Here is a 21,289-nt window from a genome sequence, read left to right as displayed (position 1 = left end):
CATTCAAGAATGGTGGAGGGTCTCCTGCAAGGCAGAAGCCACCAAAATTTCTATCAAGAAGCAGCAAACGAAATCCACAACACCAGACGGCAGGCAGGTGGGTGCAAGCAACTTCTTTTCTGCCTCTCTCTTCCTTTCTCTTCCTTACCCTTTCCAGTATGTTTTCAACGTTGTAGGCAGAGTGCCAAGTCCTATGCCTCTTACAGCACACGAGAGATTTTGTAGCTATTCGATGGAGGGACCGTACCCTAGGAAAATGGAAAATATTCGAATAGCACGTTGAGCAAAGATGGATGGCTGATTTGCATTCAAGATCTGTTGTATAGTGTAGGACACCGAGCAACATTGCACTGCAGCTCAGCAGCTCACTGTCATAGGCTCGTCGTTGCGTCGATGTGTCAATGTACTTGTGTATCTAGGTACACAGTAATTAGTTGTTAGAGTATACTAGTACATCAAGGTACCTAGTTCTGCATGACTAGGTACTATTATAGTGACTGGCTGCTCCGCAATGTGGAACGTGGGGCTGATCGGGAGCTCACCCGACAACCCCACTCCAATTGGGGCAATTCCATCCTGCGGGTCCCACCCTTCCCCACTCCCCCACCTCCCCGCACACTCAACGTCATGGAATAACTACGCAGTATTGGTAGCTTCGGTTTGGTCCGCTCTAAAAGGTTCGGTAAGGTGCCACAGCAGATGTACCACCTATCTTGCCTTCCCTTTGTCTTTTTTTTTGCTTTTGAGGTGGGAAAGCATGGTGCGAACAAACAGAATCCCTTCCTTCCAGTCCGCCCAACAAATCTCAGAAAGCCATGGATGTTCCTACTGTACAACCCAGAGCGGGAACACTGCAGCGAATCACGCATCTCGCATCTCTCGAGCATCCTCGAAAGCCCTTACAACGGACCTCTGAGACATGCAGTGTTAAGATAACGTAATGCCAATCAGGTCGGATCAACGAATTGGTGGATGGAAAGTTCCAGTGCTTGCACTCGATCTTTGTGTTCCGATCGGTGAAGGTTGGGCCACCTACCTAGTCATCCGATCCATCGGGTGTTGCCAGGTTGCCCGCTTCTCTCTGCCTTCCCTCCTGCAAACTTACTGACGTCGTCGTCGTCGTTGTCGTCGCTGCGCTACCGTACGGTGGCCCCTTAGGCGAAGCTCCAAGCTCCAACTCCAACAAAGCTCTGCTGCCAGCCTCCCTAGCTGCCCAACAAACCGTCCCCTCCGCCAGCCCCGTGCAGCAGCGAGTATGGCGTCGTGGATTGGAATGCGCGGCACGGCAACGCCTGCCCAGGTCGATGCCGTAGCTCGCGCCATCCGTAACACCCCAATCATTGACCACCACGCCCATCCGCTGCTCAAGCTCGAGGCCCTGGCCAAGAAGCCTCTCCTGGCCATCACCACGGAAGCCGCCGGCGACGCCATGGACTCCGCCACCAGCTCCCTGCCCCACCTCCGCGCCGTCCGCCAGCTCGCCGCCGCCCTGGGATGCGGCTATTCGTGGGAGTCCGTGGTCGTCGCCATTGAAGAGCGCCGCCTCGAGGGCTTGGAGGACTGGACCGCCGCCTGTCTGGACGGCATCGAGACCCTGCTGCTCGACGACGGCCTCGACGACGAAGACGACGCCAACCCCCTGTCGTGGCATGATGATTACACGCGCAGCCGCTGCAAGCGCATCGTGCGCATCGAGAAGGTCGCGGCCGACGTCCTTCGTCGCCTGGGCGCCTCCCGGGACCGCAAGGGCGACCCCTTTGACGAGTGGCTCCGCGATTTCGACGCCGAGATCCGCAAGGCCATCGACGACCCCGACGTCGCCGGCTTCAAGTCCGTGGTGGGCTACCGCACCGGCCTCGACATCACCGACTGGCCCGCCGACGTCAGCGAGGCTCACGCCCGCGCAGACTTCCGGGACATCGTCGACACCGGCAACCTTCGCAGCTTCAAGAGGCTGCAGACCAAGAGCCTGAACGACCTCGTGGTGCACCGTGTCGCACGCCTGATCCGCGACAGCCCGTCTCGCCCCAAGAAGCCGCTGCAGTTCCACACCGGGCTCGGCGACAACGATCTCGTCCTGGCCAAGGCGTCCCCTTCCCACCTGCAGCCCTTCATCCGCCTGTACCCGACGGTGCCCATCGTGCTGCTCCATGCGGGCTATCCCTTCACCCGCGAGACGGGCTACCTGGCGGCCGTGTATGAGAACGTGTACGCCGACATCGGCGAGGTCTTCCCCTTCGTGAGCCACGACGGGCAGGAGAGGCTGGTGCGCGAGATCCTCGAGCTATGTCCTTGGACCAAGATACTGTGGAGCACCGATGGTCACTGGTTCCCGGAGACGTATCTGCTTGCCATAAAGCAGATGCGGGAGGTGTTTGAGACGGTAAGACGCACTCTGCGCCCGCTACCTGGGCTTTGTTGGTGCATGAGCTGATTGGCGCCGTCTAGGTGCTCTGTGACTACGTCCGCAAGGGCCATATCGGGTGGCAGGCGGCCATCAACTTGGTTCGCGACGTGCTTTTCAGAAACGCGAGGAAGCTGTACAACCTCGACATTGACTTCGCGGAGCTGGACGCGGAGACGGGCCCGTCGCCAGCGTCTTACCAGAGCGACGCCGAGCTGCTCCAAGCCTTCCTCAAGGACCAGCCCGCCCCCGACTTTGTTCGCATCTTCTGGAGCGACTTCACCGCGACCCAACGGATGCGCATGATCCCCTTCCGCCGGTTCGAGTGGCTTCTCAACGAAGGTTTGTCCACGGACATCGGCATCGCTACGGCCGTGTTCGCTTTGACCCAGAACGACCACGTGCTTCCCGGCGTGCATCCTACCGGCGAGTACCGCCTCCACCCCGACTTTTCGTCGCTCAAGAAGGGACCCATCGAAGGCCACATCAGCATGGCCGGTGAGTTCCGCCACCCGTCGGGCGCGCAGGTGCCCTACTGCCCCCGCTCCGTGCTCCAGCGCGCCGTCGAGTACGGGGCCCAGAACAACCTGTCGTTCCGCATCGGCTTCGAGATCGAATTCCTGCTCGTCGAGCGCAACGCTCTGCTCGGCGCCAACCCTGGCGGCGCCGCCGCGGCCACCCCGTCGCAGTACTCGATCCTCACGACCGACGGCCACGCATGGTCCGTCTCCCGGTGCTTTGCCAACCCCCGTGTCGCCACGCTCCTCCGCGACATGGTCGCCGCCCTGGCGGACGCGGGCATCTACGCCCAGCAGCTCCATGCCGAAAGCGCGACCGGCCAGTTTGAGCTCGTGCTGCCTCCCTATCCGCCCGTCGAGGCCGCCGACACGCTTCTCCACGCCCGTGACATCATGTCCTCCCTAGCCACCGCCGCCGGCTTCAAGCTCACCTTGCACCCGAAGCCCCTTCCTTACGCCTGTGGCACCGCCTCGCACATGCACATGTCGGTCGCCCCGATCAGGCCTGCTCCTCGCGCGCGGCGCAAGAGCTCTGTCTCCGCTGCCGCCGCCGCCGCCGCCGCCGCCGGTGCGGTGGTGGATCCCACCGCCACGACGGAGGTGGTCATCTCCTCGCCGGCCGAAGCCCACGAGTCTTTCTACGCGGGCGTCCTCAAGCATCTCCGTGCCATCACGGCCTTCACCTATCCATCGCCCGCCAGCTACGAGCGCTGCTCCGACAGCACCTGGTCCGGCGGCCGCTGGGTCTCGTGGGGCACGCAGAACCGCGAGACGGCGCTCCGGCGCATCGAGGGGTCCCACTGGGAGGTGCGCTGCCTCGACGGCCTGGCGAACCCGTACCTCGCCGTCGCCGCCGTGCTCTTCGCCGGCACCAAGGGGTACAGCGACGGCGAGCCGCTGGCCTGGGGGGATTGCGAGATCGATCCTTCCAAGCTGACGGAGAACGACCGGGCGGAGCTGGGCGTCACCCAGATGCTTCCGGGAAGCGTGGCGGAGGCGTTGGAGGCGTTGAAGCAGGACGAAGAGTTGGTGGAGATGATGGGGCCCGAGCTGGTGGAGAGGTACGCGGCCGTGAAGGACATGGAGTTGGCGTTTTTGGGGAAGATGTCAGGGGAGGAGAGAAGGAGATGGTTGATGGAGCGGTATTGATTTTCTTTTTTTTTTTTTTTTTTTCTCTTTCTTTTGCGTTGTATTTGGGAACTAGCTTGCGCGATTCTGCGTAGGTCCTCCAGGCCCAGGTGGGTAGGGTTGGTCATGGGCTAGAGTTCTTTTTCCTTTCTGATATCGGTAAGAAAACGCTTCTATTTACAAGATAGGTACTTGGCCGGCCTTGAACGATGCATTGCAACACCTCGTCTCTCCCAAACCAAACCCCGCCTCCTATGACATACAGGGAAAGCTAAACTCAGATAATGCACATCCATCTCACGCCCAGAAATCCATTCCATGATGCACGCGTGCTTGGTGAAGCGTCCCCCTCCCTTTTTTTCTCTTTTACGACTTTGATCCTTGCCACCGTCGTCCATCTTGTGTTACTCGTCGTCGTCGTGCGCCTTGACGCCCAGCATGCCCTCGCTCCGCTGCCGGCGCCGGCCCAGCACCTCCCTGGCCCAATCCGACAGCCGGTAGCCCCAGTGGCCCGCCACGAGCACGCCGCTGACGACGTTGATGGCCTTGATGACGAAGAGGAAGAGGCTGTCGCGCGTCTCGACAATGTTGAGCAGGATGGGCTCGATGTCGTACTTGACGAAGACGCCCGGGACGACCGTCTCGGGCACCTCGCGCGTCTGCTCCGTCACGGCGTACTGGTTGGTGAAGATGGAGACGCTGCCGCGCTCGCCCGGGTGGCCGACGCTGTAGGTGGTGGGGACGATCGAGAGGAAGTACTGGAAGCGGTGGAAGTGGGTCGGGGCCATGTTGACGGTGCGGTCGAGCGGGTTGACGAGGGAGGGGAGGAAGGGGCCGAAGGAGAGCTCCGAGATGATGTGGGAGAAGTTGAAGGCTGGGTTGGGGTTGGGTTCGGCGGTTAGCTTGCGTTGGTCCTGATCCTTGTCCTGTCCCCCTTTTGTCCTGTGCGGGAAGAAAACAAGACAAGACAAAAAAAAAAAAAAAAGGAAGAAAAACGTACCGTCGTGATCCAAATGGCCGCCGCCTCCCATGTAGCCGTGCCCGCGCGCAGTGATGTGAAAGTCGCCCTGCACCTTGTTCAGCTCCAAGGAGCCGTAGATGCGGCAGCTGTCGGGCGTCGCGCCCCAGAGCCGCGGCGTCTTGCCCCACCGCGCCTTCTGCAGCCCGAGCGCGACGATGTCGTGGATGTGCTCCTCGCCGAAGCCTTCGTCGTGGCCCGCCGTGTAGCCCTCGCCCGTGACGAGGCGGCCCTGGGCGTCCCGCCCCAGGCGGTGCACGCCCTTGCCGTCGGCCCAGTGCGCCCACAGCGTCGGGTCGCGCGTCAGCCGTTCGGCGGCCAGGATGCGGTCGCCCGAGGAGTCCTGGACGTTGACGTGCAGGTCCTCGCAGCGCATGTGCACGATGATGTCGAGGTTGATGGGCAGGACGTGGCCGACGCCCTTTTCGACGGCGAAGGTGTGCTGCTCCTCGCCGCGCCACCAGCGGGCGAGCTCGGCCCAAAAGAGGATGGCCGACACGATGGCCATGGCGACGGTCCATTTGCCGCCCGAGGCCGTGTAGGTGACATATTGGGGCTTGGATTTGGCTGGCGGGGGGGAGGCGAAGAAGGTGTGGTTAACGTCCGTGGCTCACGCAGGTTGGGTGGGATCCCCAGGGGGGTTTGGTACGCAGCGGCTGGCTTACGGAATGCATCAAAGGCGCTGACGATGTTGCCCTTGGGCGCAAAGGGGTCCTCGTCGAAGCGCCGCTTCTCGTCGTGGCCGTTCATGGTGGCGGCGGGGGTGGTGGGCGGCTTCGGCCCCCGGTCCGTAGCTTGGGTGGGTGTTGTTGAAGGTACGTCAGAAGCTGGGCCGCCTGTGTACTATACGTGTGTGTGTGTGTGTGTGTTTGTGTGTTGGTTCCAACAGGCTCGTCGCGTGGCTTTTGGGGATCCGAGGGCGGAGTTCTGTCGTGGGGGGGGGAAACGGAGGGAAGGGGAGTCGTGTTTGTGGTCGACGATATCGTCGGCGGCGGCGACGTGGGGATGTTGGAGGTTGAAGAGAAACCGTCAAGGGCTCGTCCAAGGGTCGGTTCAGCAGGTTCCCCGGTCAAAAAGTCACAATCGCATCGCTCTCGGCTGGAATTGCGCACCGCGGGCGCAAAGCATGGATTCAATCGGGGCCGGAGGGGACGAGAGCTAAGACGGCAAAGTGAAACATGCCCTCGCCAGCCTGGAGCAAACCACCACCAAACGAGGCTCTTTCACGCACAACCTATAGTAGAGACAGCCCATGGACACGGACACGGACGGGGACCGGACCTTGGAATCGCAAGCCCGCCTCGGAATCTTAAAAAGGACAGCTTGGATGTTCCAGGCGCTTGGCCTCCCGGGGCGACGCCAAGGATGGCCCGGCCCGCATCTCCAAGGAACTGTCGTTTCATTGGTCCGGGGGGAACCCTGGTGCGACCCACGCTTGGCCTCTTGGCACGTGTCTCGAAGTGGATGTATTCCCTTCCAACTCCAACATGGATTTGGATTGTACTGTGTACTAGAACGAACAATAGTTGCACAGTATATAGTGGTACACTACACTACACTACACTACACTACACTTCCTCCGTACAACAGCACCAACGTTTCTACCTGTGCCCGTGACGAGCCACCATGGCCACTCCGGGCCCTCGCCTTTGCACCTCGCGCAGTTCTTGCCTGGTCAGGTAGGTACGGTAGCTGCCAAATATATGCTCAATATGCGCGCGTCCTCTTGTTTCCCTCCCGCATCGCCGACTCGCCAGCCGGATCCTCCGCCTGCCGTTTCGTGCCGCGAGAGCTCGCCTCCGCCAGGTGCACGCTCTCTGCAGCACGCAAGTCCATCGCCGCCTCCTCCTGCTGCGGTCCTCGATCCAGCGCGCTCCGCTCGTCGGTCATCTCGATGCTTTCCATGACCTGCGGGGGCCCGTAGTGGGTTGTTATGGTCCCGGGTTTCTTCTTCTGCCCGCCGTACAGCGTCCGCGGCCGGTACCCTGGGTACAGAAGTGACAGGTCGGGCTGCGGCGCAGCGTTGTCGTAGCCAGCATTCTCGCGAGGGGGCGACCAGAGCACGAGCTGGGGGGTGGGTCTCGGGTCCTTCTAGTCCTCGACCTTTGGATGCGCTTCGGCCTCTTGGACGTCGTAAGCATCGGGCGGCGCCAATGCCGCCCGGGAGCTCGGATTCGGGTCCTCAAGGAAGCACGGCGAGCCAGGATCATCGGCCATCTTGTAATGCATCAGGGTGCCTTTGCACGGCGGGCCCCTGCAGACCGAAACCACCTTGTTGCGCCCGTCCAGCACGACAAAGACGGCCGTCATGTTGTCGTCCTCGTCGCCGACGTGCCGGCAGAGGGGCGCTGCGCCGGCCCCCTCCTCCTTTTCCTTGTGGTCCGCGAATATGTCCTGGAGCCGGTCGCGGGTGAGTCGCTCGCCGCGCCCGAGGCCGTCGCGGACGAGAGCGAGCAGCCGGCCGAGCCTCGCGGCGCTGGGCCGCACCGGCAGGAGATGGCGCAGGCTGCGCTCGGGGTTGCGACGCTCGGCGAACGCCGCCAAGGATTGGAAGTGGTTCGCGTGAGCCACGTACGCGCCCGTCGCCGGACCCTGGTACACGGCCGGCTTGCCGACGCCCGGATAGATCTCGAGCGACATGGACCGGCCCGTCGGCTCGACGACCAGCAGGTGTCTCGAGGCGCGCCAATCGTGCATTTCGCACACGGCTCGGGTCGTGGCGAAGTCGCCGTGCTCGAGCACAAGCCTCTCGAGGCATGACAGGGGGAACACCGACTTTGCGTCGTCGTGGTCGTGGTCGTGGTCGTCGTCATCGCCGCCCCCGTTACCCCCGTCCAGGGTCGATGCGATCCGGTCGCCCACCACCGCCAGCCCCTCCGCGTTCACCCCGGGGCCCGAGATCCTGCCCGCCTCGGTCACCATGCTCAGCACCCACGGCCACTCCTCCAGGTGCACCTCGAGGACGGCAAGCAAGCCCTCGTCGACGACCGCCTTGGGGGCCGCCCACGAGTGCGCCACGAGGGGCGCCCCCGCGGCGGTGACCCGCGGCGAGAAGAAGGCGCTGGCGCTCTCGGGGGCCGGCGGGGTCCTCCCCCTCTCGCTGGCGACCCAGGCGCGGAGGTCGTCGGCCACGTTCAGCAGGACCACGTGCTCAATGTCGATGCCGCTGCCGTCGGCCACCCCGCGCATCTCGTCCCATCCTGCCGACCAGCTCTCGCGCAGGCATGAGATGAACCGCCGCATCAGCCGGCGGCCATGTTCCCTGCGATGGCGGCGCACGTCAGCACACCGCACCCAGGACGGTCTTGGCTTTGGGGGGGCTGGTCAGCCATGAGAACTCGCGATTCTGACGTACCCATCCGGCAGGCTGGGGTCGCTCAGGTGTCGGGCCACGTTGGTCTGGATCTCGTCGGCCATGAGCTGGCCGTACTGGAAGCCGCGCGAGTACGCGTCGCCGGCGAGGATGATGCCCGGGTAGACGTCAGGCCGGGAGTCGAAGTTGGCATCGCCAAGGCGGAGAGGCTCTTCAGGCGTGCCCGTCGATGTTTCTTGGTTCATCTTGACGCCCCCTTATGCTCGCGCGGCACAGCTCGAGAAGTGCTGCGATGATAGGTCATCAAGAGCGCCCGCTTGGCGTGACGCAGATCGATGTTGCTGCGGTTCTGGGGAGCGGCGTTGGGAGCAGCGAAGAAGAGGAGGAACAAGGGCAGGCGAAGAATGTTCGCTGGTGAACCAAAACAACCCACACAATTCGTCCGCTGGATTTCGCATCTTTCTTCTTATGCACCACCCGGCAGGGCTGCCGCTTAGTCGGCATCGCTTAGTCGTCGTCGGACCCGCGAGGGGGCGACGCCGAGATGTTCATCTCCGCCGAGATGTTCGTCTCCAGGAAGGGGCCCGCAGCCCCGTGAAGGCCCCTTCCGTTCGCCGGGCACCTCCCGCAGGTGGATGAGGAAGTCCATCATCGGCAGCGCTGCGGCGCGGCGCTGGTCTGGTGATGGGAGATGGACGCAGCCGCTGCACAAAAGCGTTTGTTGTTGAGAAAAAGGGGCGGGCTAAGCCATGTCAACAAACACGCAGCACGGCACCCACTAGGGGTGGATATCAACAAACCGACGGTACGATAATGCTAACCGACGGCGGGACGTCGGAGGTCAGGTCATTCCGCCTTGTTCACCGTCTATGCTATGAACAGGAGGGCCGGTTTCACAGGATGCTAGCCTTGTTCAACGTCAGTCCTACGCAAAGGGTCGGCTTCGTTGGCATCTTTGTCACCGTCCCTCCTTGTACTTTGCATCAAGGCACGCCGGTATGGAATGGATGTGCAGACGGGACCAGCACGTGTGCAGAGATGAAACAACGACAAGCATCTTGGGGGATGGTACGGGTGGAAATGCAGTTGGCCACTGGCAATAGGTATCAAGTCGTTCTATAGTCCCGATAAGTCGTTTTCCTTTCCCTGTTCACTGCCAACCCCGATAGATGGTTGGCGGCCATCTCTTTCCTCTCGATGCCTACACCCCCTGCCAAGGCAGGGCCATGTCACACTTGGCTTCATCTTCTCCCCTACATGCATATACGCAGTACACGCTCGGTCCAGGACAATCATGGGATTTGACTCTCCCAACATGATATCAACCAACAGCAAGATCCCAAACGCCATCCCTCCAAGACACCGTTTTCTCTGCTTTTTGCCATGCTTCGCTCAATGCCCAATGCTCCAGGATGAAAGCTCAATGCGCAATGCTCCGTGCTACGATGGGTATGCAGCGACGGTCCCCTCGCTCTCTCCAACGACGCCAGCTCCCAAAGACGTGCTCACTGCCTCTCGTTCACCACAACGCCCCACGGGTGCTGCTCCTTGCCGTACATGATGTCGGTCATCCAGCCCTTGATCATGGACGTATACTGGCCGCTCTCGCCCTTGACCATGGGGAAGTGGATGTCGTGGTCGCGGTGGCGGATCTGCGAGACGGGGCAGATGAAGAACTGCGAGAAGAGACAAAAGGTTAGCCTGCCGAAGCTCTGCCGAGATGTATATAGATGCAAAGACGCCCAAAGCAAAGCAGGGTTGTTTTGCTACTCACCGCCGTGCCCGCCGCAAACGCCTCGATCAACCTGCCCTCCTTGTCCGCCTCGATGACCTCGTCGATGGTGTACTTCCTCTCCACCACCTCAAGCTCCTCGCCCAGCCTCTCGCGCGCCAGCTGCACCACGCTGCGCCGCGTCACGCCGTCCAGGATGAGCTTGTCGTCCAGGGGCGCCGTCACCAGCTGCCGCTTGCCGTCCTGGGTGCGCCACACCACAAAGAAGTTGCTGGCGCCGGCCTCGGTGCAGTAGTTCTCGGGCCCGTACAGCCACAGGATCTGGCCGAAGCCGCGCTGCCTCGCCTCGTTGGTGGCCAGCAGGCTGGGCCCGTAGTTGGCGCCGACCTTTGCGTAGCCGAAGCCGCCCACCCACGCCCGGATCATGTCCTCGGGGTTCGTGTGCAGCTTCATGCCGCCCGCGGGGGCGTCCATCTTGGGCATAAAGGACGCGGTGATGAACAGTAGCGCCTCGCGCGGCGCCTGGACGCCCAGCTGCGGCTGCGTGCCGATGATGGCGGGGCGGAGGTACAGGAACCGGCCCGGCTGGTCGCGGGGCAGCCACTTGGGGCCGTCCACCTCCATGAGGGCGAGGATCAGGCGCTCCAGCTCGGCCGGGTCGAAGCCGGGCAGGGAGATGCGCAGCGTCGACATGAGCATGCGGTTCGCGTTGAGGTTGGGGCGGAACAGGCGCAGCTTGCCGTCGTAGCCGCGGTAGGCCTTGAGGCCCTCGAAGCATTCCGTGGCGTAGTGCAGGACCGAGGCGGTGGGCATCAGGGTGAGGGGGCCGTACGGCTTGAGCTCCGGCGCGGCCCACCCGGTGGACGCGTGCCAGACGGCCGTGACCATGTGGTCGGTGCAGATGGTTTCGTTTCCGGAGAAGGCGGTGGCATCGTCGGGGACGGCGCGGGCCGACGGGTCGGCGAGGGTGTAGGTGAGCTTGGAGGCGTCGAGCGCGGCGAGGGTCGAGCTGCCGTTGGAGGGCCGAGACGGTTGCTGCGCAATCTTGTTCTCCAGGGCGGTGGCCGCCAGATCTTCGGTGGCGGTGCTATGCGGCGCCATGGTGGGATATCAAGGTCTCCTCTCGGTAGGCTTGTAGGTGGAGGCACGGAGAGGAACGAATGGGAGAAGAAGGCTCGGCGCTCAACAAAGAGGACGAGGCGTCACGTATGCAATGGGTATACTGGAGAGATAGAGAGATAGAGAGAAGGCCGTGCCTGGATCACGAGGGCAGGCCGACTCTTTTTAAACTTGGGAAGCGGACGTTGGTACTCTCAAGTGACCGGAGCTAGCGACATCCTTGATGGCCGGCATGCTTCCCGGGGGGTCCCTGGCTTTGATCCGAACGGGGTCAGCCAGGAGTGATTGGTCAATGGCGGTCATGATATCCACCATCCATCAACTTTAAGGCGTGGGATGGGGTGGACATGGCTCTTGCTGCGCATCCTTAGTTTCCTGTTCCTGGCTTCTCCGTGACCAAGAGTTCGGGTTTCCAAGGCCCATATGCCGCTGCTTGCCGATCACCTTCTCCCTTGCTTGACCTACTATACGTCCGCCTGCCAACGGCCTCGTAGGGTGCTGCCGATACCGCCGATGACGGTGCCATTACCCAACCCCTTCTCTCCAGGCCTCGTCATGGCTCCGAACACCGGAGGCAAAGCAATTTAGAGTTGGCCAAAGAAGGGAAAGAGAAAAAAAAAAACTTAGAGTGGCAGGTTTGACTCATTCCTTGCAGCGCCCGGAGTGGGCGCCGGAGTGGATCGGGGCGAGGGCGGAAAGCCCGAGTTTCGCGAACGAGTGGAGTCCCGAGTGTTGCCCTCGGGAGAGCCGAACATGCGGCTTTCGTTGCCGAACCCTTCTCTCGGCCACGCTAAGATTCTTATCAGCGCGTCCCCAAAGGCTTGGATCGGGGGCGCGTGACGTTTTATCTCGTCGACGGGAGCACCTATCAAAGGCGGCAGCCGCGGCGGTCTGTCCGCCGTCCTGCGTTTTACGCGGATATCCACGGGATAGTTCAGGTTATTCGCGGGGCTCTTCTTTCGCTGCTGTTCCGTCCTTCCGACGCTTTTCTTGTTATCGTTATCGCAGCGCCCCACAGCGGCGAACGGCTGAAACCGTCTCCCGCCCCCGCCCTCACCGTTCACCGGGCCATGGCGGTGGGGCGGCCGCCACGGGGGCCGGTGGTTGGCTGTGCCGGCCGCCACACTTCTTTGGGTGCCTACGTAGTAATACACCGTAGGGACCACAGGCCTTCAGGTGTCGTACCTACGCTAGGTATACATGCTTGTGTATGTGTTGCCATGTGTAGTACAACCCGATCGCAGTCGGGGCCGGTGGTGATGGGTGGTGATTGGTGGTGACGGGTGGTGATGGATCGCAAACCAATTCTAGCAGTTATCAAAAGCGTTGATGGATCCCCTCCTGGACCCCCTCCCCCCCGAGCTAGTTGGTTATCGCCGACCCAAGATGCACATGGTTCTTCTTCACCCGCTTCACTGGCCGCAGGTTCCCTTTCTTGGGCGGTTGAACGTCATGCTCTCGTCCCCGGCCTCCCACGGTCTCGTCTACCTATGCATACGTCCAGTCCCTACCCCCAAAGGAGGCTCCCTCTCCGATGGGCCGAAGCCATTCCGGCTCTGGCAGCCAGGGCGCCATGACGTATCCAAACGGACGCGCCAAGGCCTCGGTGGACCACAAACGCGCTACCATGCAAGACCTCCCACAAACTGACACGCGTCCGCCCGGCGAGTCACCGTACCTGCCAACGCATTTCCTTCAGCCCCGGATTCTTGGGCGTGGGGGTACTATGTAGACGCCGTGACGCCGGCAGCGTCGAATCCAACAGGCACGCCCGCTGCCCCGGCCCGCCGAGGCAAGGGGCCGGAAACGGCAGGGCGTTCCATCCACGCCACCTTCTCGCGGGCAAGGCGGTGGTGGGTGGGTCTATCACGGCAGCTCCCCCGGACTTCGCAGAGCTTGGGCATCACCACGGCCGTAGCGTGTCTTGCTTTGCCCCTCGGATAAATGTCGTCGGCATTCAGTGATGCCAAATGGCACGACAGGAGCTCTCTGCTGCACGCCTTGCGGCCTGCTGCCGTGATTGGGTCCCCGCTTTCGTGAAGATCCGTATGGTTGTGGCCCAACCTACGGCCAGCCCCCATGCCCGAATTCGATTGAAAGTGACACCCCCTCGTGAGCTCATGAGCTCCCTCTGTATCGTCCGTTGCTGGCCCCGGGAGAGCGATTGAGAACGTCATGTCTTGATGCGTTCGCCCCTGCGTCAGGCTGTCCACGCCCTCCGCCTCCATCGCCATGTCCAAGGACGCCAAAGATGTCAAGCATAAACTCGACGGCCTCCGGCAGCCGCAGAAAAAGGACTCTCTGGCATCCGTCCTCTCGTGGGCAGCCTTGCACACCAAGGGCCCGACATCCAAGACGTCCATCTCGTCGTCTGTGGTCACCCCATCGGCACACGTCTCCTCGTCCGGCAATAGGTCCAGACCGCGAAGACACAGCCACGGCGCCGACAACACCACGGCGAAAGCACGCAGACGCTCCACCGCTCACCGGAGATTCTCGTTTTCGATGCCGACGGCGATCCAGGAAGGAGCTGTTGGTACGAAGACCAGACGTGCAAAGACGCCCACCATGGCAGACCAGCAAGGCTCCTCCTCTGCCTCCTCCTCCTCCTCCTCTTCCCCAGGGGCTTCCAAGACAGACAAGGACGGTTCCTCCGACAAGACCGACAAGCGTACCCAGGATGTCAAGGTCACCTTTTCATCACAGCTGGAAAGTCCTTTGGACAAGCCAAGGTAAGCCTCCTAGGATCGCCGTGAGCCCATTGTTGAGCAGCGACGCGCTGACGCTCTTGTACCAGGACCCCTCGATCGCCCGTGGTGATGCCCAAGTCCATTCTCCGCGTCTCCAGCCCAGACGGACACAGACGGCCTCGCCAGTTTGTCAATCCAGAGACGGGAGAGCCCCTGAGCCCCGAGCTGGCCCCGTCATCTCCCAACGCATCCCCCATGACGCCTCTCAACCGGCCAACATCCCCAGCGGTTCGCTTCGCCAAGGCCACCATCCACCACGTCGAGGTCGGGCCTGGCCGACGCTTCCTTCCCGTCCGGCGTAAGAGCAAGAGCACCGTAACGTACATCGGACCGCATGACCCGGGAGCTCAGCCGGCGGTGCCCAAGACGCTGCTGCAGAGCCCGACCAAGATGCGTCGCCACCAGGAAAACCAGGCTGCCATGGGCCGCTACTGGCTGCAGACCGAGGAAGAAGAGCGGCAGTGGCGCATGGAGGCCGAGAGGCTCGCTCAAGAAGAACAAGAGCGATACCGCAACGAACCGGCCAGCCCTCTGCCGCTGGCAGCTATCTTGACAACAGCCACGGCAGGACCAGAGTCGGAGAGCGAAGAGGTTCGTGGGGTGCAAAACGACCTGGCGGCCAAGATCATGAAGATCGGCCAGCATCCTTCCAGCCACGGAGATGAGCCGCTAGATAGGCTGGAGGAGGTAGAGTCGGAAGACGAGGACGACGAGACGGACGGCAGGGCCACGCCAGAACGAGCACTAGCAACAGAAGGCGATGATGGCACATGGACAGAAGCATCAAAGGGGCCAGAAGCCAGCACGGCCAGCTCAGACACCCAGTCCAAGGCACCGCCGTCGCAAAACGGCGCAGGCGAATCAAACGTAGCTGCCGCTCACACAGGGCCCGAGGCCGAGCTTGAGGAAACCAAGCCAGCAGGCCACAAGCCGCCCGCAACACCGCTTGCCGAGAAGCAAGTGGCCGAGGAGCATGCTGCGGAGGCACCAGCGCCCCCAGCCCCCGCGGGAACCGAGTCCAAACCTTATTCCACGCAGAAATCCAGCTGCTCGTCCTCAGACAGCGCCCTTGGCAAGGCCAAGGACAAACGGCGGGATAGCAAGGACGCAACAACGGCATCCAGCTCGGGCCGTCCAAACGGCGCAAGCACCACACAACAAGCCACAGCAACGGCAACGACAACAACCGCCACAACCACCACAGCAACAACAACAACAACAACACCATTCAAAACAAGCTCCCTCTCCTCTAGCAGGCATAGGATGGGAGACAGGGATCGGACCGGCCGAGACAAGGAGAAAGCCAAGGAGAAGCTCCGGGCCTCCTCTTCGGTCGTCACCACGGCCAAGTCCACCCCCAACCTCAGGGCCTCCTACTTTCTCTTCTCCGGGACGTCCAAGGTGTCGGTGGACAGGAGCTCCTCTTCTTCTTGCGTTCCGGCCTCCCTCAGCACCACCACCACCGCCGCCACCACCAGCAGCGCCACCTCTACCAACGCCACGAGCTCCGCGGTAACAAGCGCCGTGTCCATGTCCAAGAGCGCTCTTCCCGGCCCGGCTTCTTCTACTTCTTCTTCTTCTTCTTCTTCGTCCAGCTCTGCAGCCTCCCACCATCACCGCAGCCCCAACGGCGGCAGCGGCTATCATTTGCGCAGGACGCGGCGGTTCTTTGAGGAGCATGCCAAGCATGTGATCACGGCTTGACGGCGTTTCAGACACACACCTAGCTTTCTTTCTTTCTTTCTTCAGCGTCCTTCTCCCGATCCCCACCCCCTCCCTTTTTTTTTTTCTTTCTTTCTTTTTTTTTTAATTTCTGTTGCATCTTGTACCCGATCTTTTTATCTCGTCTACCCGGCGGTACTTGTCGTCTCTTTCTTTTTCCCTTGCTCTTCCCAGGTCAACATCCCCGGTGGCAGTTTTGTTTTTTTCCTTGGCATACATCGGCTTCGACCGTCCCGGAAGCCCTGGAACGGATCGCATCTTGGGTTCGCCTTGTCGACCCCTCCTCACGCCTGTTTTCGTACCTACCTACGTACCTAGCTTTTACATCATGACGGTTTTGTTGGGATTCGTGGCGATCTTTCCATGGGAGTTTCGGAGCAGCACGCACAGCCAGCATAGCATATAGCATAGAAAACATGGAGGAGAAAAGGAGGCATTCTCATGACGGACGACGGACTGCAGGACACGGATCACAATGACGACGATGGCAATCAAAGGTATCATAGGATGGGAACCTGAACCCGAACCAAACCAAGATTTCATCATATCCAGTGATTATTACCACTCTCTTTCCAAGTGCCCGGCCTACCGTTGTGCCCTGATTGGATATCTATCTCCCTTTGTGCCTAGATGCCTTGCCAAAAACGCCAATTCTTTCCATCCTGCTGAACCCATTGCTTACATTGAACCTTTGACCATCCACCGCACGATGGCAAAATGCCATGGTGCATGCTTTCCTACCAATATTACCTCCACGTCAGCGAGGAGGAGCACAGACGCGAGAGCTCCCTGCTCTCGGGGCCCCCAACCCCCCGCCCCCAAGCCATCTCGGGCCCGCCTCACATCAACCCGCTCAAAACCACCTTCCCCACGCTGGCCAGCTCCACCTTTTCGCCGGCCCGAGTCACCTCATCAAACTCCTTCACCACCCCCTGGATAAACAGCTTGCGTATCCTCGAGTCGACCTTGGCGAAGAGCTCGCCCACCGAGCCGCCGCACTCCCTGGGCGTCGGCAGCAGGGTCAACAACCTCGAGTACGTGTCGATCAGCACGTCGCACAGCGTGGCGAACGTCTCGAAGAAATCCGGGTCGAACGGCAGCGTCGGCGTCAGCAGGTACGTGTACTCTTCTCCGGGCAGCAGGTCGACCTCGCTGGCGGCGAAGGCCATGACACCCTCGGGCGTCGAGGTTGGGGCCGAGGCCGCCGCGCCGGCCGGGCCCCCGGGGACGGTCACGCCGGGAGCCGCACCTCCCGTGCCGCCGTTGACCCCCGGGCCGGCGCCGGATGCGTTGCTATCGACCTGCTCGAGGGAGTACCCGATTCCGATGTCGGCGTCCCTTCCGGCGGCGGAGCTGCTTCTCCGGCCCTTGGAGACGGGCGCGGCGGCGCGGCGGAACATCTGGGGCAGGCGAGCACGGGCGAGGGAGGTTGTGGCGACGCCGTTTTCGGTGTGGATCTGCTGGAAGGCGTCGAACTCGGTGAGGAGGGTGTTGAGCGAACGGAGGAATTCGGTCGGGGTGGACGAGTTGAGGTCGACGACGGCCGGCAAAGAGATGCCCAGCAGCAGGTAGTTGGTGGCGCGGCGGCCGAGCTTGCGCGGGTCAAAGTATGACATGCGCTGGAGATCGGGCTTGTCGAAGAGCAGGGTGTTTAGCCAGTAGAGGCGGCCTTCGTGGCTGGTTGGGGTTAGCAAGAAAAGAAAACAAACAAAAGGGTCGAGGAGAGGCCGAAGCGGGTTGTCTGACTTACGCCTTGCGCAGGTAGTCCAAGGTGGATATGCGCTTGTTGACCGTGTCTTGGATGTGTTGGTGCACGATGGCGAGCTCGTTCTGCTGGGCGATGGTGGCACCGCCGAGCATGCCCGGGCCGGAGCCCGTCATGGCGACGGGGTAGCCGGACACGGGCGTCACGGCGCCGCGGCTAAGCATCTTGGAGATGCGGCGGTGGTTGGATGGGGGGTAGCTTGTCGAGAGGGAAACCGGCGGGGCGGTGCTGGAGAAAGAGAGGGCAACGGCGGCTTGGACGTCGCTGATGCTGCCGCCGTCGGCCGACGGCCCGCTGGTCCTGGACGCCCCCGAGTCGGCTCGGCGACGGTTGGGCTTGTCGTGGGAGTGGGAGGATATCGAGAGGGAGAATCTCGAGGACGACTTGCGGCGGAGCGAGGGCTTCTTGACGAGGAGGGTTCTCTCCTTGTGGTGATCCCGCGAGCTTCGCTCGGGGGTGCTGTCGTTGGAGTTGGTCGGGAGGTGGGTGCTCTGAGTGCTCTCGGTGGGGGAGACGGGAGGTTGCTCGGAGTGAGACGGGGAATTGGTTCTGCCGCCGAAGAAGGAGGAGAAGGACCTGGAGAGGAAAGGGGCTTCGGCGGTCTGCGAGCGCATGTTGTGCGCCTTGACGATTCCCGGCGCTGCCATTTGCTGATTGGTGATTTAGCGCGCCGAACTTGGCAGGAGGGCGCTGACGGTGCCGTTGGGTTGCGCTGCTGTGGGTACTGTTTGGGGGGCGGGGGATCATCAGCTGTGGACGGACGGGCCTTCTGTCGGCTTCTATGCAGCAACGATCCACAGCTCTAGGCTCCCGGTCACTCGGTAGGGCGTTTGCAACGTTCAGAAGACGGCGTTGGGTGCTTGATAACAGGCCGGCATCTGACGGATGGGAGGACGGTGGTTTGCGCCAAATGGCTGCCAGAAAAAAAAAAGACGGCACAATCTAGAGGAATATTGTAGACAAGGATGCTGTCGTGGATAAGGCACGGGAACTCCGTAGAAACTCTCATCCATGAACGTCTTCGGTGGCTAGGACAGCCCTGCCAGGTCGTTTGCGCCTCTGCGCTGGTTCCGATTTCGCGTCCCTACGGGACCTGGATCGTCCTGTGCCGTGCTCTGGCAGCGACTCAAGGTTGGTGGGGAGCACGAAAGCCGAGGTGGCCCAAGAGGTGCCAGACGTCAACGGGCATATCCGACGATGCAAAGCCTCCATGATGGGGTTTTAACCTCGAACATGTCAATGTTCTAGAACGCCGGGCAGGGAAACGGCAAGCATCATTTCGGATGCCGATGTGAAACATGGACAGCTTAGGAAGTCTTGAGACTTCCGTTGTTTCGTCAATCCCATGCAGTCTATGCAAACTCGATGCTCCATCCGCCTAGCCCATAGGGGTTCCTATCTTGCCGTGTAGTAGGTAGGTCGGTAGGCCCAAAGGGTACAAACGCTCTCCTTGGGTGCTTCGGTACGTGCCTAGGTAGGTAAGGTAGGCAGGTAGACAGGCGCTCTGTACGTTCCACCTGGAAATCTGTGCAGCTTCCAGGTTATAAAACAACTCCCAAGTCCCCGGTCTGGAACCCATTTCGAGATGAGAACCTGGGAAAGCCTGCGGGGGCTCCGGCCGCGTGTTGTGTCCAGTTCTTGTGTCTTGTGTCGGTGTGGGGGGAGGAGGGGCAGGAGGGGCAGCCATCCTTGTCCAAGAGCCAGCTTGGTGCAACATTGCGACTGTGGTTCGGTCTGCCTTCGACACACTGCGCAACCACGCTTGGTACAGAGTTGAGCCGGTTGTTCCATTGCCAGACCGGCCCAAACCCTACCTAGAATAACAGAGCTACCGTACGGAGCTGCCTGGACGCCCTTGTCATCTCCCCTTGGCCTCCTCCGTTCCAACCCCTGAGAGGGAGAGCTTCCATGGGGGCCACAGACGAGACGCTTCCCCCAGGCGATCCCGCGCCGGAACTGCTCGAGGGTCGTCTGTGGGTGGATGGCTGCTTTGACTTCTTCCATCACGGTACGTTTGTCCGGCTCCTTACGTCCTGATGCCGCCTTCAGCTAACCCTCTCACGCAGGCCATGCCGGCGCCGTCGTCCAAGCTCGCCAGCTCGGCGACGAGCTCTACGTCGGGGTCCACTCGGACGAGGCCATCCTAGAGAACAAGGGCCCGACGGTTATGAACCTCACGGAGCGGTAACCATCTTCCTATCCCTGCTTCTCTCCCCAGCTCAAGCTGACCTTCTCCCCCGCCAGCCTCCTCGCCGTCGATGCCTGCCGCTGGGTCACCAAATCCATCCCCGACGCCCCTTACGTCACTTCCCTCGACTGGATCACCCACTATGGCTGCAAGTACGTCGTCCACGGCGACGACATCACCTCGGACAGCAGCGGCGAGGACTGCTACCGCTTCGTCAAGGCGGCCGGGCGTTTCAAGGTGGTCAAGCGCACCCCTTCCATCTCCACCACCGACCTCGTCGGACGCATGCTGCTGTGCACCAAGGGGCACTTTCTCAAGTCGCTCGAGCGCGTGCTGGCCGGCGAGGAAGGGCCCGGGACGGCGGAGGAACGCCGCGCCAACGCCGAGGCCATGACGGAGCGGATCCGCCTGTACGCGACGGACGAGACGGCCAAGAATCCCGGGGCGGACGTGTGGTTCTGGAGGGCCGTGGGCGGGTTCCGGGAGCTGTTCCGCGGCGTGGGCCCGCGGCCGGGGCAACGCGTCGTGTATGTGGACGGCGGGTTTGACCTGTTCTCGAGCGGGCATATCCAGTTCCTGCGGCTCGTGGTCGAGGCGGAGGAGAAGCTGGCCCGCGAGGAGGGGTGGTACGAGGAGCAGGCCGTCAACGAGCGCAAGGGCAAAGGCGCCGATTACGGGCCCGTGTTTGTCGTGGCTGGCGTGCATGACGACGAGGTCATCAACGAGGAAAAGGGTGTTAACTACCCCATCATGAACATCTACGAGCGTGGGCTCTGCGTTTTGCAGTGCCGGGTAAGCAAGCCGCCCCGAGACGACCGCCCCCAGGAGACGTTTCGTTTTGCTGACAGCATCTCCAGTACATCAACGCCGTCATCTTCGGCGCACCCTTCACCCCGACAAAGAGCTACCTCACGGCCCTGCCTTGGGGCACCCCCGACGCCGTCTACCACGGCCCGACCTCCTTCATGCCGTCCACCGAAGACGTGTATGCCGACCCCAAGGCCATGGGCATCTATCGGGAGATTGGCCATCACGAGTTTGCCGACGTCAACGCAGGGACCATCGTCCAGAGGATCATGAAGAGCAGGGACCTCTACGAGGCGCGGCAGCGGGCCAAGGGCATGAAGGCCGACATCGAAGCGGCGCACAAGCAGCGCGAGCTGCTCGAGGAGGAGCAGCGGAAGAAGGAGGCGGCGCGGTAACCGGCCACAGGCGAAAGGGTAGGCTTTTGTTTTGGTGTACCGCTTCAACCCATGCAGGATGGCATCACGCGGCTGGATAGACCGGAGGGCGGCTTCAACATGCCCAGCGGAATCGGAATCAGGATAAACAGCAAAAGAGCAACTATCTAAGTAATAAAAGAGACAACAAGAAGCAACTTTGGACAGTCCATCAGATACCATAACGCATTGTTGAGTCCTCAACGGGGTCGCGCGACGATTTACGCCGGCTCCACCTCAGAGCTTGACTCTATTAATGGGTTCTCATCACCTGAACTGTCCGGTCGGTCGGCGAGCGTCCCGACGGCGGAGCCGGCGGCGGAGAAGGACAATGAACCTCCCGCGAGGTCTAGAGTTTTGGGTTCTTCTCGCCATGTGCCGACTCGTCTTGTCGGGATCGCTCTCCAACACA

The 21,289-nt window shown here is 61.6% G+C and overlaps 7 protein-coding genes across 7 annotated transcripts; 3 read left to right on the top strand and 4 right to left on the bottom strand.

Moving 5' to 3' along the window:
• Window positions 1-1,255: 1,255 nt before the first annotated feature.
• Window positions 1,256-4,071, top strand: VTJ83DRAFT_3615 (uncharacterized protein; the record flags this gene model as incomplete). Its single annotated transcript, XM_071010013.1, has 2 exons — window positions 1,256-2,383; window positions 2,449-4,071. The coding sequence occupies 2 exons, from the start codon at window positions 1,256-1,258 to the stop codon at window positions 4,069-4,071; spliced, it is 2,751 nt and encodes a 916-aa protein (XP_070867493.1).
• A 383-nt stretch (window positions 4,072-4,454) lies between these two features.
• On the bottom strand, window positions 4,455-5,818 carry VTJ83DRAFT_3614 (uncharacterized protein; the record flags this gene model as incomplete). The annotated part of the gene is made up of 3 exons (XM_071010012.1): window positions 4,455-4,924; window positions 5,051-5,635; window positions 5,734-5,818. 3 exons carry the CDS (start codon window positions 5,816-5,818, stop codon window positions 4,455-4,457), a joined length of 1,140 nt encoding a protein of 379 aa, XP_070867492.1.
• Window positions 5,819-6,775: 957 nt separating this feature from the next.
• Window positions 6,776-8,626, bottom strand: VTJ83DRAFT_3613 (uncharacterized protein; the record flags this gene model as incomplete). The annotated part of the gene is made up of 3 exons (XM_071010011.1): window positions 6,776-7,135; window positions 7,172-8,330; window positions 8,424-8,626. 3 exons carry the CDS (start codon window positions 8,624-8,626, stop codon window positions 6,776-6,778), a joined length of 1,722 nt encoding a protein of 573 aa, XP_070867491.1.
• A 1,260-nt stretch (window positions 8,627-9,886) lies between these two features.
• Window positions 9,887-11,214, bottom strand: VTJ83DRAFT_3612 (uncharacterized protein; the record flags this gene model as incomplete). The annotated part of the gene is made up of 2 exons (XM_071010010.1): window positions 9,887-10,057; window positions 10,156-11,214. The coding sequence occupies 2 exons, from the start codon at window positions 11,212-11,214 to the stop codon at window positions 9,887-9,889; spliced, it is 1,230 nt and encodes a 409-aa protein (XP_070867490.1).
• A 2,586-nt stretch (window positions 11,215-13,800) lies between these two features.
• On the top strand, window positions 13,801-15,686 carry VTJ83DRAFT_3611 (uncharacterized protein; the record flags this gene model as incomplete). The annotated part of the gene is made up of 2 exons (XM_071010009.1): window positions 13,801-13,964; window positions 14,030-15,686. 2 exons carry the CDS (start codon window positions 13,801-13,803, stop codon window positions 15,684-15,686), a joined length of 1,821 nt encoding a protein of 606 aa, XP_070867489.1.
• Window positions 15,687-16,543: 857 nt separating this feature from the next.
• On the bottom strand, window positions 16,544-18,083 carry VTJ83DRAFT_3610 (uncharacterized protein; the record flags this gene model as incomplete). Its single annotated transcript, XM_071010008.1, has 2 exons — window positions 16,544-17,381; window positions 17,455-18,083. The coding sequence occupies 2 exons, from the start codon at window positions 18,081-18,083 to the stop codon at window positions 16,544-16,546; spliced, it is 1,467 nt and encodes a 488-aa protein (XP_070867488.1).
• A 1,294-nt stretch (window positions 18,084-19,377) lies between these two features.
• On the top strand, window positions 19,378-20,859 carry VTJ83DRAFT_3609 (uncharacterized protein; the record flags this gene model as incomplete). Its single annotated transcript, XM_071010006.1, has 4 exons — window positions 19,378-19,477; window positions 19,536-19,653; window positions 19,714-20,449; window positions 20,515-20,859. The coding sequence occupies 4 exons, from the start codon at window positions 19,378-19,380 to the stop codon at window positions 20,857-20,859; spliced, it is 1,299 nt and encodes a 432-aa protein (XP_070867487.1).
• Window positions 20,860-21,289: the final 430 nt, after the last annotated feature.

This window comes from Remersonia thermophila, chromosome 3 (assembly GCF_042764415.1).
Source record: "Remersonia thermophila strain ATCC 22073 chromosome 3, whole genome shotgun sequence".
NCBI lineage: Eukaryota > Fungi > Ascomycota > Sordariomycetes > Sordariales > Chaetomiaceae > Remersonia > Remersonia thermophila.
The sequence above is the reverse complement of the archived record's forward strand: the minus strand, read 5'-3'. Positions and strand labels throughout refer to the sequence as shown.